General features: G+C 48.9%; 1 protein-coding gene across 1 annotated transcript; it reads left to right on the top strand.

The window, feature by feature from the left end:
- The first annotated feature begins 88 nt into the window (after positions 1 to 88).
- CYP26C1 (cytochrome P450 family 26 subfamily C member 1) lies at positions 89 to 17171 on the top strand. Its single transcript, XM_088129004.1, has 7 exons — positions 89 to 405; positions 3105 to 3331; positions 4115 to 4339; positions 4867 to 5142; positions 7364 to 7519; positions 11578 to 12141; positions 13648 to 17171. The coding sequence occupies exons 1-7, from the start codon at positions 186 to 188 to the stop codon at positions 14044 to 14046; spliced, it is 2067 nt and encodes a 688-aa protein (XP_087985130.1). The 5' UTR covers positions 89 to 185; the 3' UTR covers positions 14047 to 17171.
- The last annotated feature ends 230 nt before the right edge of the window (positions 17172 to 17401 follow it).

Genomic DNA, 17401 nt, shown 5'->3' on the forward strand with positions numbered 1-17401 from the left:
GCGGGGCAAAGGTACCTGGGCGAGCTTCTCCCCCTGCGGATCCTTCATGCCTTCCGTCTCCCTCGGTGCTCCGCGGCTGGCGGCTCCTCCCGGAACCGCAAGGATCCAGCCGGCCGGGCGATTTCTCATTTCCCGGATATGCACCTGGAGAAGCCGGCGCATCCTTCCTCCGTAGCAAAGATAAAATGCTAGCCGCCTTCGCTGGGTTTTCCTCCGCGGGATTTAGGGGCGGGGCGCGGCGGCTGCCTCCGGGCGGTCAATGTGCTCCAAAGCGGGGAGTTGCCGCTTCGCACGCTCAGGTGGAGGCCGTCGGCGTCCAGAAGGGGCGAGACTGGGATCTTCCGCGAGGGATCCAGAGCGCCCTCGTCCCTTCCAGGGAGTGGCAGGGCTCTTCCGTGTGTGACGGTGAGAATGAATGGGGTATTTGGGGGGCCTGTGTCTCAGAACTGCCTGGTGCGAATTGAAGTTTGGCGTTTGCTCCAGTGGGGGGCGGGGGGGGACTCGAGTGTCGCAACTTTCCTCTTCAAAGGTGTCAGACTACAACTCCCATCGTCCCCTGGCAGCCTCCTTCCTCCTACCCGGCTGAGGTTGAGGGGTATTGCTGCCTGTCCTCTCCGGCCGAGCTGGGACAGGAGCGCCAGCTGCGAACTTGGCTTCCCGCGACGTCTTTGCGCTTCGGAGCGGCGCAAGTTCTCCGAGTCTCGGCTGAGCTGCTCCGAATCGACTTGCTGGCGGGCGGACTGAAGACTTTACGCCTTGGAGACTTGCCAAGCCGGGCCTGTGACGTCCTGGTTGAAGTGCAAGAGGCAGGGAAGCGATCCCGCAGCTTGCACCAGTAGAGCGAAAGCAAGCGGGACCTTCCCCAAAGGAGGATCCCGGGCCGTGGCACGTGCAGCAGCCACCCTCTCCCCCCCCACCCCCCGTGCTAGAGCGCCCAAGAGTTGGATCCCAGCCTGAAAGCGGGCTCGGAGCAGAAACCTTCCTGCCTAGGCACGCACCCGCACCCCCCCTCGATGTGGGAATTGAAGTCGCCCACCTGGGAGGCCCCCGGTTGGACGGTGTGAGGCGGATTCCTGCCCAGCGGGAGTACGGGTCCCCTCCTCTCTTGGGGGTAACCGGGAGGAGCGTGCCGGTTATCTCCAGGTTCCTGAAACGAATCGAGGCCATTTTCTCCGGAAATAATTAAAATTTACGCTGTCACCAGGCATCATTGCGGCCCTGGTCGGATGATGCTAGGCCGCGAGAGAAACCCCTAGTTAGGAAGTGATCCCCCATTTCTTTGCTTGGCCAGAGTGATTTTGTTCGCATGGCGCAGGAAACTGGATTGTCTTTTGAGTCTGCTATCAAAATACTTGGGTTCACACAACGCGTTGAGTCAAAGCCAAACAAACTGCTTGGCCACCCCTCAAATCGTGTGGTTCAATGCAGAGATGCCTGAGCAAACCATCGCTTAGCGGGATGTGAGAATCCAGCCAGTTTCTGCAAAGTGAACCTCCATTTGCCAGGCGTCCTGTCTTTGCTGACGCTTTGCTGGCCAAAAAGTTGGGGCACTTCCTAACTAGTGATTTATAGCCTCTTATACCCCCGCCAGCAGTATGGAGTTATAGAGTTATTATCATGGTCTTTATATCGACGCCCTAAGATGCTGTAAATCACTCGCTGTGAGGAATCCGCAGTGGTCTTAATTAATTCTGAGAAAGAGTCTCCTCTTGTAGCTATCGAGTGTACAAAGTGCCGACGGCACAATAGCCTGGAATGGAGTATCCTGAAAGATGACACGGCTGGCACGAACCCTAAGTTCCACCCTGCAACATTGTCTTTAGCTGAAAAGCGGGCGATGACTGGGCGGCTCCTTTCCCTATTCCCCTTCTCTGAGTCGACTGGTGGGGATGGTACTTCAACACCTCTGAGTGACACGCTGGTTTTTGCGGGGCGAGGAGGCTGCCTTAACACTTTCCTCCAATTTAGCTAGAAGTCAGGCCTCCTAAAGAAATCAGTGAAGTCCAGGTCCCAATAACGGATGCCCGCTGTATCTTCTTTTCCTGCCGTGTCCCACTGCTGCTGGGCTGGGCACCCTGGTGGCCGTTCGAGTGGGCTGCAAATTTAGCCTCGTTCCACCTTGCATTTTCTTCCCCGAGAATTTAAGCCTTCCCTAACGGTTGCTGGATAACAGTCCCAGTAATTCTGGGTAGCAGCCACGGGAGCGGGAACTTAGAGCTTTTGGAGGACCCCAGATCTATCAGTTTTAGCAATCAAACCACGCCTAGGACAATAGACAATGGGAGCGTTGGAGCCTCCAGGATCCCCGCAGCGGACCACCTGCGGGGGGCAGGAAAGGTCGCTTGCCCCCGTGGCCAGAAATCGCCCTTGACTCAGAGCCCCAAGGGGGGAGGCGCCTCTGCGGCTTACCTGGGAGATGCTCCCCCGCCTGCCCAGAAGGCGAGATTGGCCCCGCCGGCTCCCCCCACTCCCCACTCCGCTCCTCGCGGACCCTCCCGGGCGCCAATCGCAGCCGTTTCGGGCCTCGCTTTGAATATCAAGCGGCGACGTCATCTGCGAAGGTGGGTCGGCGGAGCTCTATAAAGAGGCCCAAGGCAAAGAACAAGGCTTAACATCGAGGGGACGCAAAGGGAGGCTGCCCGGGACCCGCCCGCCTGCGAAGCCTCGCCCGGCCATGGGTAGGGCAGGCGGGGCGGTCCATTGACAGCTGTGGCCCGGGAAATGGAGGGAGGGAGGGGAGTTCGAGCAGGCGGCAACAGCTCCGGAGCCCCAGGCGAGCTCGGGGCAGCCCCTTTGCAGGGCGGAACCGGCTTCCGACGACAGCCACGACAACGTGCCCCAGGGGGAACAAGCACTCGAAGCTGGCCGGCGGGGGAGAGGGAACCTAAGGCTGCCGACTGCTCTGTCCGAACCAAGCCGAAAGGCGCCGGGAGAGCGAGGAGCCTGGATCCCGGCCAGCGCCCTCCGACGGGCAGCCTCCCCTCCCAGGCGACGGAAAGGAGGGGGAGAAAGGTGCCCCGCCTCGCCAGCCAGCCCGGCCAGGGCTGCAGCCGCGTCTTTCTCCCTCCCCCTCCAGCTGACTCCTTCCCCTCTTCTCCGGGCAGCCAAAGCCGGCCAGGAGGCGCAGCCGCCGGGGGGCTCCGGGGACGCGCTGGCTTGGCTAGAGGCCGCGCTAGCTGCCGCCGCCGCCGCGGGACTCCTGCTGATCGCGGCCCGCCACCTCTGGGCCCTCCGCTGGAGCCTGAGCCGGGACCGCGCCAGCGCCCTGCCGCTGCCCAAGGGCTCCATGGGGTGGCCCTTCTTCGGGGAGACGCTGCACTGGCTGATCCAGGTGAGCATCCCGCGGTGGGGCAGCCAGTCAGGGTCGCTGCCTTCGGTCGGTGCCCACTCCAGGGTTATCCTCCCGACAGCCCTGGGAGGTAGGTCAGGCAGAAAAAGAGGGATTGGCCCAAAGCCTTCCCCCGAGTTCTGGGCTTGAAGCCGGGGTTTCCTAGCCGTTAAGCCACGGAAACGCTGCCTTCAATTTGGAGCAGCTGCGACCCTGGAAACCTTGCTGCTGGTTGAAGGCGAGGCACTCTGCACATGCTTAAGGCCATCCTCCAGGAATGTGCCCATTTTAAAAAATGACGGCTCTGACTCCAAATGACCCTCAGCCCGTTCGCTCTACATTTCCGCCCTGTTGGGAGGACACTTCTAGTTTTCCACTCACTTCAAAGAGATTTATTCCCGAATTGGTGGGCGAAGGAGAAGGTAGCTCTCAGCCATTTCCTCGCTCCTCCCGCCTTTCGGGGTTTGATCCTCAGCATCTGAAAAACCATCGGCCGGAGATGGGGCCTGTCACCACTTCATGCTCCTAGTAAGGTGGGCGGACAAAGAGGACTTAAAGCCACGGATGCCGTCGATCTCGCCCGTTCCGGGATTAGCGCTTGCTATTAGTTAAGCCCTGGCAGGAGCCGAGCAGCTGAGCGATTTGGGCGCCAAGATAAAGGCGCTCTGCGCTTGCGCAGAGGCACCCTCGACTTGCTGACCTTCTTTAGCAGCGCGAAGAGGCGGCGGCGGCGATTTCCCAGTCCGGTCCGACCCCCGCCCTTCCCTCTCTCCCCCGGCCGAGCAGGGCTCCCGCTTTCACAGCTCCCGGCGGCAGCGCTACGGCGCCGTGTTCAAGACGCACCTGCTGGGCAAGCCGGTGGTCCGCGTGAGCGGGGCCGAGAACGTGCGTAAGATCCTGCTGGGCGAGCACAGCCTCGTGAGCGCCCAGTGGCCGCTCAGCACCCAGATCCTGCTGGGCTCGCACACGCTCCTCAACGCCCACGCCGAGACGCACCGGCAGAGGAGGAAGGTAAGGAGGGCGGGGGCGGGGCCCGGGCGGGGGGCAGCGGGGACCCGCCCGCCCGCCTGCCTTTCCCAGGCGGGCCTCGCTCCAGCCGGGGGCTCTCGCGATGGGGTGGACGGCCGCGCCTTCGTGAGGCTGGGGATGGTGGGCTGCGGTCCCCCGATGTCTGGAGAGCGACATGTAGGAAGTTTCCTACCGCTCGCTTCGGCTAGGCTGACGCTGGGCCCGCAGGGGTCTCGGGCTGCTCCGCCTCGTGGGGCTGAGTCGAACCGCAGAGGAGCCTTCGGAAGCCGAGCCTTTCCCCGCTTAAGCTTAGCTCGGGAAGGGCCTGGGCGTCTCCGCTAAGCCCGGCCGGGGAGAGACTTGAGGCGCCGCTTGCCGCGGCCGTCGCTTCCCCTCCCGGACCCCTGAGCGCCGGCCCTGGAAACGCTCTGGCGCCCGGCTGGGCTGGGCTGGGCTGGGCTGGGCCGGGCTGGGCCTCCCCGCCTCTCGGCTCTCGGCTCTCGCGCCCTGCTTCTCCCTTTGCGCCGCAGATCCTGACGCGCGTCTTCAGCCGCGCCGCTCTGGAGACCTACCTGCCCCGGATCCAGCGCCTGGTGAGCTGGGAGCTGCGCGGCTGGTGCCGCGGCCCGGGGCCCATCGCCGTCTACGCTTCGGCCAAGGCCTTGACTTTCCGCATCGCTGCGCGGATCCTGCTGGGGCTCCGGCTGGAGGAGGAGCAGTTCGAGGAGCTGGCCGGGGCCTTCGAGCAGCTGGTGGAGAACCTCTTTTGCTTGCCGCTCAACATCCCCTTCAGCGGACTGAGGAAGGTACCGGCTGGGACTGTGGGGCCCCACGTTGGCTCAGGAGTTCCACTTGCACGGGAGTCAGCGAGGGGCCATGGGCATTAGCGCCAGGGAAAAGCACTTTGCACCTGCGCCCATTGCCCGTGCAGCTGAGAAAGGGCCAGAGCCTTCTAAGAAGAAAAGGGCTCCAGAGCTTCTATCATCCTTTTGCCTTTCCCTGTGAAAGGGAAGGACTTTCCCCTCCATTCAAGGGTTTAAAAATTGAAGGAGACCTGAAAATGGCATTCTCCCAACCCCTCAAAGCCTTATTGTCAACATAACCCTTCCCAACCTCCAGGATGAAGCTGGACTAATGGAAGATCAGGAGAATTGTGGTCCAGCTGCAACCTGGGAGATGCTAGGTTGGTGGAGGGCTAGAATAATGCCTCAAATTTAGCTTGAAGAAAAACGAGCAACCAGGGGAGCGTCCAGGCCAGCAGTGATCTAGGTTCAAAGTCACCACCCTGCATGCCCCTCCCCTTGGGTGAGCAGGCAGATTCCATGAGAAGCATTTCTCCTCCCACATTTGCCCTCTCCTTTCACACTTTGTGCCCTGAGTTCCTTGCACACCCACTGCTTTCCAGTCTTCAGGCTTTTCTCTAGGCTGCAAGCAAAGTAGGAGAAGAGAACACACCATCATCATCATCACCCCCCATCCCATCCCATCCCTGTTCTCCTGATCTATAACTGCCTAATTATGACAGGATCTTCTCTGGGAATATTTGTGTCCTACTCTCTTCCCACAGTTTCCCATTTCCCCCCTATTATTAGAACTTGAGAAATGCCCAGATCAGAAGAGCAGCCCAAGCAGCAACCCAGATCAGAAAAGCCAGCCCCCACCCCATTCAGGCTGCTGTGACCGCTGGTCATTTTGGGCTGATTACCAGCATCCTGAAAGAGGATGGAAGTAAATCTGGGCAGCTGCCCAGAGTCACTTGTTGAGATGGGCGGCTATAGAAATCAAATAAATCATAAATAAATCATCTTGCTTATCAGGATTGGCACACTTGCAAATCAGGACACCCCCATTTGGCAGTGAAAATAAGGAAGTTCTGCCCCAGGCTACCTCATTCAGCAGTGGCTTTATTTGAAAGTCATTTTGAAGGCCAAAGCCACAGCTTCTTTTATTTCTATTAATTGTTTAAATGTGATTTGAGTGAGCCTTTCTTGCAGAAGTTCAAGCCTGTCTATATAGCACACTCTCCTTCAATTCCCACCCCCTTCTACAAATAATTTTATAGAATAGACTGACTGAAGAGAGGCACTGTGTTCACAAGGCACACTAACCCAACGTGAATTTGATCATGGTTTAATCAGCTGATTCAGTTCAACACACTAAGTGTTGGGTTTGTCACAACAGATTAGTGAACTAATTTGTGCTCAGGGTGTCAGTAGTGATGTACTAACCCAAGCTGCCAGCAAGCTTCCATGGCTGTGGATAGGCTTGAACCTGTGTCTCCTGATCCTAGTCTATACTTAAGTTGGCCTTCAATATATTATGGGAACATAGCCACTAGTTCTCTCTTGATCTATCCAAGGCCCAAAGAGACTAGATCTATAGTTCTTTTGTAGGATCTATAGTTCTCTCAGGAATAAATCCCTGTGTGTTCAGTAAGGCTTTATTTATTTATTTCATACCTTCGAATCAGTGTTGACTCCTGGTGACTACCTGGACTACTCTGTGCAGTTTTCTTGGCAAGATTTAGAAGTGGTTTTCCATTGCCTGCTTCCTAGGCTAAGGAGAGTGATTGGCCCAAGGTCACCCGGCTGGCTTTGTGCCTAAGGAGGGACTAGAACTCATGGTCTCCTAGTTTCTAGCCTGTTGCCTTAACCACTACACCAAACTGGCTCTATTTTAGTAAGGTTTACTCCTGAGTAAATGCTTGTAGGCTTCCAGCCAAAGCTCTGATCCTATAGCCACTTCAGTTGAACCTTCACTAATATGGCATGTTGACTTTCAGCTCCCTTCATCCCCAACCATCTAGGCCAAGGCTGTTCTTCCTTTTGGAGAAAAGTGCAAGTTTGAAACCAGCGGATTTGGTTGATTTGAATTTTTCTTCTTAAACAATTCTTGCAGTGTGAAAAATCTCTGATCCATGCCCTCATACGCAGCTTTCTTCTTGTAAACCTCAAGGTGTAACTTTTCTGAATGAGTTTCTGAACCAGATCTCTGTGCTCATCTTTTGAATTATCCTCTGTTCCTCAGGGAATAAAGGCTCGTGATCTTTTACATACTTACATGGAGAAAGCCATCTTGGAGAAGCTGCAGAGGAAGGATCCTGAAGCTCGCCGTGATGCCCTGGATTTTATCATCAACAGTGCCAAGGAACATGGCAAAGATTTCACCATGCAGGAATTGAAGGTAATGATTTTTATGGTCCTGGGGATCAGTGGTTTTGTGCAGGGATTGACAATAGCCCCTGTCAGAAGATGGTGTCTCAGCTGGTGTAATTTTGTGGTATATCTGGGTTGAAAATACTTTTTTAGAATGGCTAATGTCTGGCCCCCTAATATTTATGGATACCAGGATAACACAGCTTCATAGAGTGCAAAGAAGATTTGATAGCAGTCACTCAGAAATTGGTTTTAGCAAGAAAAATATTTATTTGTAAAAAGGTTGATTTGTTTTTCTGAGCTTTTATATCTCTGCAACCCTGTAGACTCAAGAAATTGGTCACATGACCATGGTTCGGGTGTTTCACCATTCATCTGTGAACACATGCAGTTGTTTTAGCAATTTTAAACCAGTTCTTTCTTGACCTGAATACTGCATGCTTTACTTTATCTGATGTTGCAACTGGAGCTTCTACTTCAGGCATCTTCCCAGTGATCTCCTTGCCTAAACACCAGACGTCTTTTATTTACAAGATTACCCAGACCTTTTCCCCATCAGCCAGCTTCTCTGTCCATCTGTCTACTGACAACTCTGGTTGTCCATCCTTCTCCCACAGAAGCATTGGGAGGGGCAAGGGGGTCAGAGTGACCTAAACAGTATTGTGGCACTGTGACATAAGCCTGCCCCTCTTCTTAGTGCATTGCCTCTAAGGGACAAGGCTAGTGTTGTGACACTGCTTTTGCCATTCTGCAAGAACATGTGAATGTTGCTATTCCCTCACCAGTGGATTCTTCCCAGTGCCCAAGGCAGCAGGTTCCTTAAAGTACTTTCACCACAGCCCTGATCCGAAACAAAAAAAGCAAAATTTGTCATTTCCAAGAAGCTTAGCTTTGTCATTTGTGAAGAAATCCACTGGCTATGTGCAGTGGTAAATTTGCAATCTGGTAATCTGGATATTATAACAGATTTTTCAATTTAGTGTTCAGATTCCAACATTGGTGGCCATTGACCATGCTGGTCAAAATTATGGAAATTACAGTCTGATACATCTTGGGAAAAGTGGTAGACTGGCCTTCTAAATGCCAGTATGGTGTGGAATCTGGTTGTTTTAATATTAGCAACCAGTGATTCAAAAAGAGTTGGTGTTTCCTTCTAAGGTGGTTCTTGCTTCCTCCATTCCTCTATTGAGTTGAATAAACATAATGCACTGCATTGGGTGAAGCCTACTTTTCAGTGGTATCATTTTTTTTTTTTAAATTAATAGACTGCTCAGTGTGAACTTATGGAGAAACATTTCCATTAAAATCTGTGGTACTTTCTTCTACCCATATCCTTGCAGAAGTCTTCTGCTACTGCTTTCAGTTGGAAACCACCTTCTTGCTTGGCACCTGAAATCCATGGAAACAATCAAGAGTAAAAGTTTCATTTATCATCTGGCTCCTGGAAACAAACTGAGCTGGTTGATAAATGACGTGTGACATAAGCAGTTGCCTGAACTAGTACAGAAAACGTTTTTAAAAATGCCTTTTCAGATAATCAAACCAGGATGGTATCATGGGAACAATAGCATGTGCAGATCATTTTATAAAAGTCTGTGATAATTTTCAAAATGATTTGGATTGCTATTTTGATATTGTGAGATGGAATATATTGTCGATTTATTGACCTTGGTATTGTTATGGGCTGTGAGTAACTTGATACACATGAAGTTAAAAACTTCATTTAATTTTTTTTTCTCTCTCTTCATCCACTCTGTGGATGTTACAGGTGGGAGTGCAACAAAAAGTTGCATCCTATTCAGTAAATTTAGCTAGAAATTCTGGGAGCTGCAGTGCTAATGTATCTAGAAAGCACCTGATTGAGGAAGGCTGGTTTAGACCATACAGGTAGTCCTCACTTACCGACTGCAATTGAGACTGGCAACTCTGTTGCTAAGCAATGTGGTCATAAAGTAAAATATCATGTGCCTGACTTACGATGTCAGTTTGTTAGTTCTGGCTGTGGTTGTTAAGCAAATCACCACAGGTTGTTAAGCAAAATGTCACATGACTGTGGTTAGTCACTTCCTGCTGGCTTCCCCATTGACTTTGCTTGTGGGAAGCTGGCTGTGAAGGTCGCAAATGATGATCATGTGACTGCAGGATGCTGCGACTGTCATAAATGCATGCCAGTTGCCAAGTGCCCAAATCACAATCACGTGACACTGGTGACTCTGCGACAGCCACAACTTTGAGGACCAGTCATAAGTCTCCTTTTTCACCACTGTTATAATTTTGAATGGTCACTGTAGAGTGGTCAGTAAGTGAGGACTACCTGTACATCTGTTTTGTTTTCATCTTCATTCTATTAGCATTAGTAGCAATAACAGAGCTCAAATAGCAGAAAGTCAGATTGATTTTGTAGTTCAACCCAGTGCATATTTCCTAAACTGTTTTAGCCTTGGTGAGCTCCATTTCCCTGAGGAGTTAAGGCCTTTTAATGGCTATTTAAATAAATATGAGGATACTATGAATATGTAAAGCTTTGATTTTGAGATTTGATTAAATCTCCTGATTGAATTGAGTTTCTGAATCAAATTGTCCAGTTGGATACCTTTGAATTGACTCAATGTGATTTTCTAAATCAGTACAAAGAACGTTGCAGAAGGTTCATTAGCCAGTCCAGTTCCAGAGTCACAGGGTTTCAAGTCGGGAGCCAAGGCACATGGAGTCTGGGTAAACGAACGGTATGAATTGGATTGGAGCCAGTCCATAATCTCTAAAAGGTTACATCCAGATTAGACTACTGTCATGCACTCTACCTGAAATTGTCCATGGAGTCTGTTTAGGTAATTCAGTTAGTATATAGTATATACTGCATAAATTATGGAAAGAAAATTCCAGGGACTTTTGTCTTACGATTTCTATTCTTCTCACTTACACTGGCTAGTTGTTTCTGACCCTAACTGAAGGTGTTCTATCAAATGTTGATGTCCTAAATGCAAGCCAAGTAGTGTTGTTCCTTCCAAATATTTTGAACTTCATATACACGCACACACCTACACACAAAATACATGAAGATCCTATCTTATTCTTGTTTTTCTCCTCCTCTATACCCATCCTTACATACTTTAAAGGAAGGGAAAGAAAGAGAAAGGGGGAGAGAGGAAAACTGGGGGAGCAGTCAGAAGTTGGTGTTGTCCTGTCCCAAGCCACGCACGCACAAACACACAGAGAGGTGGCTGCAAACTTTACTGAGAAGTTTGTGAAGCAAATAAACAAGCAGCAAAGGAAATGTGAATACAAACACACACGCAGTAGAGAAAACAAGTCCCCAAAAGTCAAGCAAGCTTGCCTTAAGAGAGTTCAGATCCAAAACAGCAGACGCAAGAGTCGTCAAGCAAAGGCCAAGGATCTGAACGTTGCAGAAGGCTCATCGGCCAATCCAGGTCCAGAGTCACAGTCACAGGGTTTCAAGTCAGCAGCCAAGGCGCACGGAGTCTGGGTAAATGAATAGTTGTTGCCAATGGAAAGGCTTGAGCTCGCTGCTCTTCTTAAATAGAAGCAACCCCAGTGTTGCTCATTAGGAAGGGCACAGCTCCTTTCTTACAAGGAGCCTTTCAGAGCACCTTTGCTCTGCTCTGCTCTCTGCATGGCAAGCCCTTGCTCTGGGAGGGGGTGGCAGCTCAGACGCCCCATCTTCAGAAAGCGGTGGCAGCTGTGCCTCCTGGTTCCCGGATGGCACAACCTCTGCTGCCTGCAGCTTCGCAGGCAGCGGTTTGTCGGGCAACTCTGGAACTGGCTGCTCATTGTCAGTCTCCTCATCTGAGTCTGAGCTGGCCATGACAGGTATGGGGAAACCTTGAAGGTATATTGCCAAGGGCTTTTGGAATACCAGCATTTCCACAAGTGTTCAACAGTAACTCCTAGGATCCTCATAACTCCTGAACGACATTTTCAAATTAGCATTTTTCTTTTGAAAATCTGAATTCTAATCTCAGTAAATCTGAGATGAAAACACAAGTGACACTCAGGTTATTAATGGCATATGCATATAGTATGAGGAACAATCTTCTAATTCATACATCTCTATGGCTTGCCTTATAGGAGTCTGCAATTGAACTAATATTTGCAGCTTTCTTCACCACTGCCAGCGCTACTACTTCTATGATCTTACTCTTGTTGAAGCACCCATTGGTTATAAAAAAGATCCAGCAGGAACTAGTCTCTCATGGCCTTACTGGACAATATCAGTGCTTTGCTGCTGAGGATTCTCTGACAAAATACCAGTCTGGCCAAAAGACTTTACTTGCACATGAAAAGGAAAACAAAGATAGTGACTACAAACTGCCTCTTCCATCCAGACTGGGAAGAGAACAAGGCAGAGAGACCAAGAGGGAAGAGAAAGGACCCAATAGAGATGTCATGGCTAAAGGGTCCCAGGAAACTATCCATGGAACTACAAATGGCCCTAGCTCACTGTCCAGGCTGGAAGAAACAGGACAGTTCCTTTGCAGTCTGGAAAGATCTGAGTATTGTTGCCATGCTTACTTGACCCTGGAGAAGATGAACCGTCTGCGCTACTTGGATTGTGTCATTAAAGAAGTTCTCCGTTTGCTGCCCCCAGTATCTGGAGGGTATAGGACAGCCTTACAGACCTTTGAGCTAGATGTGAGTTGTGTGGTTTGCTACCTATCCTTTGGGTGGAAGAGTGAGGAACCTGGGTTGAGCTGGATTTTAGAAGGTTAGGCTGAGGATTTTATATGGGAACTCAGGAAGAACACTTTTTGGCTTCCTAATGATTTCAAGAAGTCTTCTGTGTAGAGCCATCAGATATGTGAGGAATCCCAGGGCCACTGGTAGGAAGCTGAGCTTTGGGTATGAGAAAGGATGTCTCAGATGGACTGTAAGTACTGTAACTAGGGATGAGAAAAACAGAAGAAGCTCAGTAAACAAGATCTCAAGTATTGGGTGGAGGACTATGATTATGAGTGAGACTAGAAGAGTTAGTGAAGAAAACTCAAGTAGGAAAGGGGCACAGAAACAGTGACAGGAATTTTTGTATGCAGGAGATCTCTGATTCAGTTTCTGGCATCACTGTTTTAGGAGTGGAAAAGAATACTGCTTCAAATGCTGGAGAGCTGCTATCAGATCCTGTCAGCAGTTTTGGGCAAGATGGATCGATGGCCTAATTTGATAGAATGCAGCCTCCAGAGAACTGCATATTTGTCATAAAAAGATTGAGAACTGGAGGAGGGAGTGAGGTCAAGATACTTGCTTCATTCAGATCACCAAAATGATTGTGTCCAATCCTAAGAATCATTTGGCATGATTTAGGTAGTATAATAAAGCCAATTTTAGTGTAATGGTTAAAGATGCTAGGGTAGAAACCAAGAGATTGTGACTAGTCCTGCCTCAGGCCAAAGCCAGCTGGGTGACTTTGGACCAGTCCCCCTCTCTCAGTCCTAGGAAGAAGGCTAGAGCAAACCAGTTTCAAAAATATTGCAAAGAAAACTACAGGGACTTGTAAGTTCCAGGAGTCAACACTGATTCAAAGCAGAAGGAAGGACGGACCAGTATAACTGCAAGTTATGATTGCTCTTATCTGGAATGGGACCTGGAACTGCCATTCCAAGGTAGTGCTGATGTTATACCAAGAATATCTCAGTGTACGAATATTCACTGAGACTGTAATTCTCACTAACTGAAGTAATGGTATTTTCTAAATAAATGGGTTTCCATTTATTTCTAAAATTTGTTCATTGACCTATAGCAGTAGTTCCCAGAAGGACACTGAAAAATTTTTTAAAGCACAGAATAAAATAACCGTGTCAAGCCACCCATTAAGGAGAAGAGATAAACTTAGTTAAAAGAAACTTAGTGAAAAATTGGTCTATTAATGAATTTTTCTCTCTGCTGTTAGTTGTCTGAAGTGACAGCACTTTGTAGCAGAAAATCCACATTTTAAAAATGGGTATTTATAGACGGTTAGTAATATTTTTGAAGTTAGCCAGTCTAAGTACAAGGGTAATGGATCAAATGAGTCTTCCCTCCTCCCGTTTCCAAAAGGTTGGATCAAACTGTTGCAGATATTCCCCCACACTTTCTGGCAGGTTGCATCCTGCAGGCTGCTGTCTGTGGTGCTGATTTTGTTCTGTCTCCTTCCCTCCCCTAAAGGGCTACCAGATTCCGAAGGGTTGGAGCGTGATGTACAGTATTCGAGATACACACGAGACCACCAGCATCTACCAGAGTCCCCCAGACACCTTTGATCCGGAGAGGTTTTGGGTATCGCAGGAAGACCGGGAGGATCACAAAACCTCTGCCTCCCTCCGCTTTCACTACATTCCCTTTGGTGGTGGAGTCCGAAATTGCATAGGCAAAGAACTGGCCCAAGCCATTCTCAAGATGCTTGCCATTGAATTGGTTAGCACAACCCGCTGGGAACTGGCCACGGCTGATTTCCCAAAGATGCAAACCGTGCCAATTGTGCACCCTGTGGATGGTCTTCAACTCTATTTCCATTCTCTGAAGGCTGACCATGAAAGCAGTGGAGCAAGCGAGGCCAACACCTGAATGCATAGACATCTCCGTTAGATCTCTAGTTTAGGAGTAGAATAAGACAGGCCTCTGGGGCAAAAGATCACTTTCTTTTGGCTGCTGTTTGGCAGCCTGCACAAGCCCCTTCTACCTCCCTCTCGATTGTAGGGGAAGAGGAAAGGATGAATGCCCTGCACTCTTCATTGAAGGCCTGTGCATTTGTGAGCATCTGTTCTTTGCACAGATGGGCATCAGTTGTTCTTTGGTCATCTTTAGTTGCACTTTTTGCTTTGTGTATGTGCATTACCACTTTGTCTCATCATTAAGAGAAGTCATACTCCAAAGATAAATGTCTTGCAAGAAGTGGTGGAAGCATTGGTGTTAGTTTTGTGTGAGGGCTAAGTATACGTAGCTCAAGCAAGCATAAAGTAAGGGTTCAGTTGCGCTGCAGTGGAGATTCTGGGATTCCTAGATCTAATCTGTCCCATGAAGATTCTTCAGGACTCCTCACAGCTTCTGAAAAAGACTGCTGCCCCCTTGCTTCCTTAAAAGATGGCTGTGCTTCATTTCTGATGGGGGAGAGCCTTTATAAATCAGTTGCCTTCAGAATGGAAAATGTTCCAAGTACAATGCAGAAGGGCCATCAGAAAGGGAGAGGCACCCAACAAAGCAAGAACCAACAAAAGAAAGAGCACCAAATAGATCAGAAGCTGACATTGCTTCAGAATGTGCATTTTGTATTGTGTTTTATAAGTAATTAACATAACAGTGTTCTGCATTGTAAACAAGAAAACAAGGTAGCCCTGGAACAGATTGATTTGTCAGCTTCTGTTAGGACCCCAAAGCACAGCACTAGTGGCAGTTACGAGTAGTGGCTCTCCATGGTTTCAACTCGGAGCCTTTCCTAGCTGGAGATGTTTGGAATTGAACTGGAGGCATTCTGCTTGCATGGCGCATGCTGTACCATTGAACTATGGCCAGCCCGATCATGGTATGAAGCCTCAGCCTGTTTAAATAAGCGAACTATTCATGTATTGGCATACTACGTTGTCAAGCAAACTATGGGTGGAATGTCTTAGCCTGGTTTATGAGCATATGTGCTTTTTATTTTCTCCTTTGTGTCCTGCAAAATGAAAAGCATTACGTTTGAAGGGATATAAGGTAGTTCATCTCTGAGATTTGACCTGGGATGGCTTGCTGATGTTTCCATTTTTCAGAGGGGTACCTATATTAGTTCTTGTAGCAAGAGTAAGGGAGTCTTGTAAAAGATTAACAAGACTTCTTACAGCACATGCAGTTATGGATTCGTTATGGATTTATTTCCACCTGTGTATATATTTAATTGATAAATGAAGATTAATTCCATGCACCTGATGATGCCTCTAGTCCATGAGTTAAGCCAGGGTGGGGAACCTTGACTTCTCAGATATTGTTAAACTACAATCTGTGAGCCCAAACCAATAAGGCCAATGGTGAGGGATGCTGGGAATTGTAGTTCAACATCTGGAAGGACACTGGTTCCCCACTCCTGCTTATACTGTACTAAAGTGTTTAGCCTTTCAGTCTGCTGCCTTGTAGATATATTGAGGCTATAATTACTAGCATTTTGTGATGGGTAATGGATTTTGTGAGATTGTAGTCTCAGCATATTTGAGGAGCACCGGTTTGGGGAAAACCAAAACTGCCATTAATACTTATCAATCCTCTCCAACTGCTTAGGGAAGCACTTAGTAATAGCTGCAGAATGACAAATACTGCTCTTGAGCTAGGCTAAGAATTGGCTTTAAAAAGCTATGGGGAGCATTATTACAGAAGAGGTCCACCATGTGTGGATAATTCCTCTCTCTAATCCAGATCGTCGGGACTAGCTCTTCTGTCCAAGTATTTAAGATGCTAGTGTCTTGCCAAGAAGTGGGCTGTCAACCACAAGGAACCAAGGGAAGCAACCTGTTTGTAGATCCCAAAATCTAAATCAGAGTATCTACAAAGGAACAGCAGATGGACATAAATGAAACCACAAGGAGCAAAAGATCTTCTGATCTGAAAGGTAGAAGATAGAGACTGAGAGCGTTGAACAAAAGAGGGCCAAAGCTTCTAGCAGAGATGGTTGGTAATGGCATTAGGCTAAGGCAAGGAACAAGATGCAAAGTTGGGTTACAGAGCTCCTTCTACCTGACTTGCAACAGGATCGTCTGGAGATTGGGTAGGTATTGTTTCATAAGGAGAGAGGCCTGAGTCAAGGCAAGTCAGAAACTGAATCATAACTTAGGCTCCTGATGCTAGGAATCTTTAAGACCTAAATGTAAGGATCTGATATAGCAAGGAGAAAGTTAGGTTCTTGTTATCCTGCATCTCCGTGTCCGGGATTTTTTTTCTCTCTCTCTCATACGGAACAGCTTTTCATTATGTGAGCTCCCCCTTCCTGCAAGAATAATGTGGTGCAGCCCAAACATGGCTTTTTAGATCAACTTCAGCTTGATGTGTTCTACGTGGGTTGGATTGCAACTCGTATTGTCCCATTATGCTGGCAACTGATGAGAATTATAGCACAAAGGATGCTTCCTTTAAATGTAACTATTCAAATAATGCTGTGTCCATCTTAAAGAGGGGGCATTTCAAAAAAAAAAAAGCTGCCCGCTCTTTAAGATAAGGAGGGAGTATTCTTGAACAGCATTTTTTATGCCTCACTTTTCACGCCTCTCTTTGGATCTCCCACATTACCAAAACTGAGTTGTTGACCTCTTGAAAATCAGCGACAGGATTTTCTGCCATTTATTTATTTGACACATAAATAAATATGGCCATTTACGCCTTTATCTTAAAACATATTTAAAGCTTCCAGAATATGCCTGTAAAGCCGAAATATACCCAGACATCTAGGTTTCACCCCGTTGTGTGATGTTGTTATGTACTTGGTGTCATCTGCCACACCATTACCCAGCACAGCTTCTGGTCTGCAAAGGGCAGCTTGTCCAGTCACATAGTATAGAGGTGCCTCAGATGTACTGTGATGTTTGCATGCTTCAGCTATGCTTCGATGATCACCAGGCTGCTGCAACTTTAGTGACAACCCTCTGGAATAACTCTGCTGTAGATAATGTATTGCCGGGTGAAATTCTGTACAAGATTTTGGGGGCAAAGATCTTTCGGAAATAAACCCTGTCAGAAGTTCTTTCTGGTCTGCATTTGTTTAAAATATTTACTGCGTGGCACTAAGCCTGGAGAGGGGTATCTTTCTCTGCTAAGGTCACTGGCCAGAGAAATATTAAATCTGGGCTTGAAGGGATATTGGGAAGGGTCAGAATCCAAAGTGGTGGAGCGTCAGCATTTGCTACTTTCTCTCGTCATCTCCTGAGCCCCGTCAGTTTGAATTTCAAATAGAGCTGAAGGC

This window comes from Python bivittatus, unplaced genomic scaffold, assembly GCF_059951505.1.
Source record: "Python bivittatus isolate LINGU-HERP-01145 unplaced genomic scaffold, Pbiv_v1 ctg000780_np1212, whole genome shotgun sequence".
Classification (NCBI taxonomy): domain Eukaryota; kingdom Metazoa; phylum Chordata; class Lepidosauria; order Squamata; family Pythonidae; genus Python; species Python bivittatus.

What these genes read in the sequence shown, in the direction of transcription:
- CYP26C1 (XM_088129004.1), top strand. Translation starts at nt 186, where the DNA reads ATGCTAGCCGCCTTCGCTGGGTTTTCCTCCGCGGGATTTAGGGGCGGG. An exon ending in CGCTGCACTGGCTGATCCAG is followed by an intron (nt 3,332 to 4,114) that starts GTGAGCATCCCG and finishes CCGGCCGAGCAG; the next exon opens with GGCTCCCGCTTTCACAGCTC. An exon ending in CGCACCGGCAGAGGAGGAAG is followed by an intron (nt 4,340 to 4,866) that starts GTAAGGAGGGCG and finishes TTTGCGCCGCAG; the next exon opens with ATCCTGACGCGCGTCTTCAG.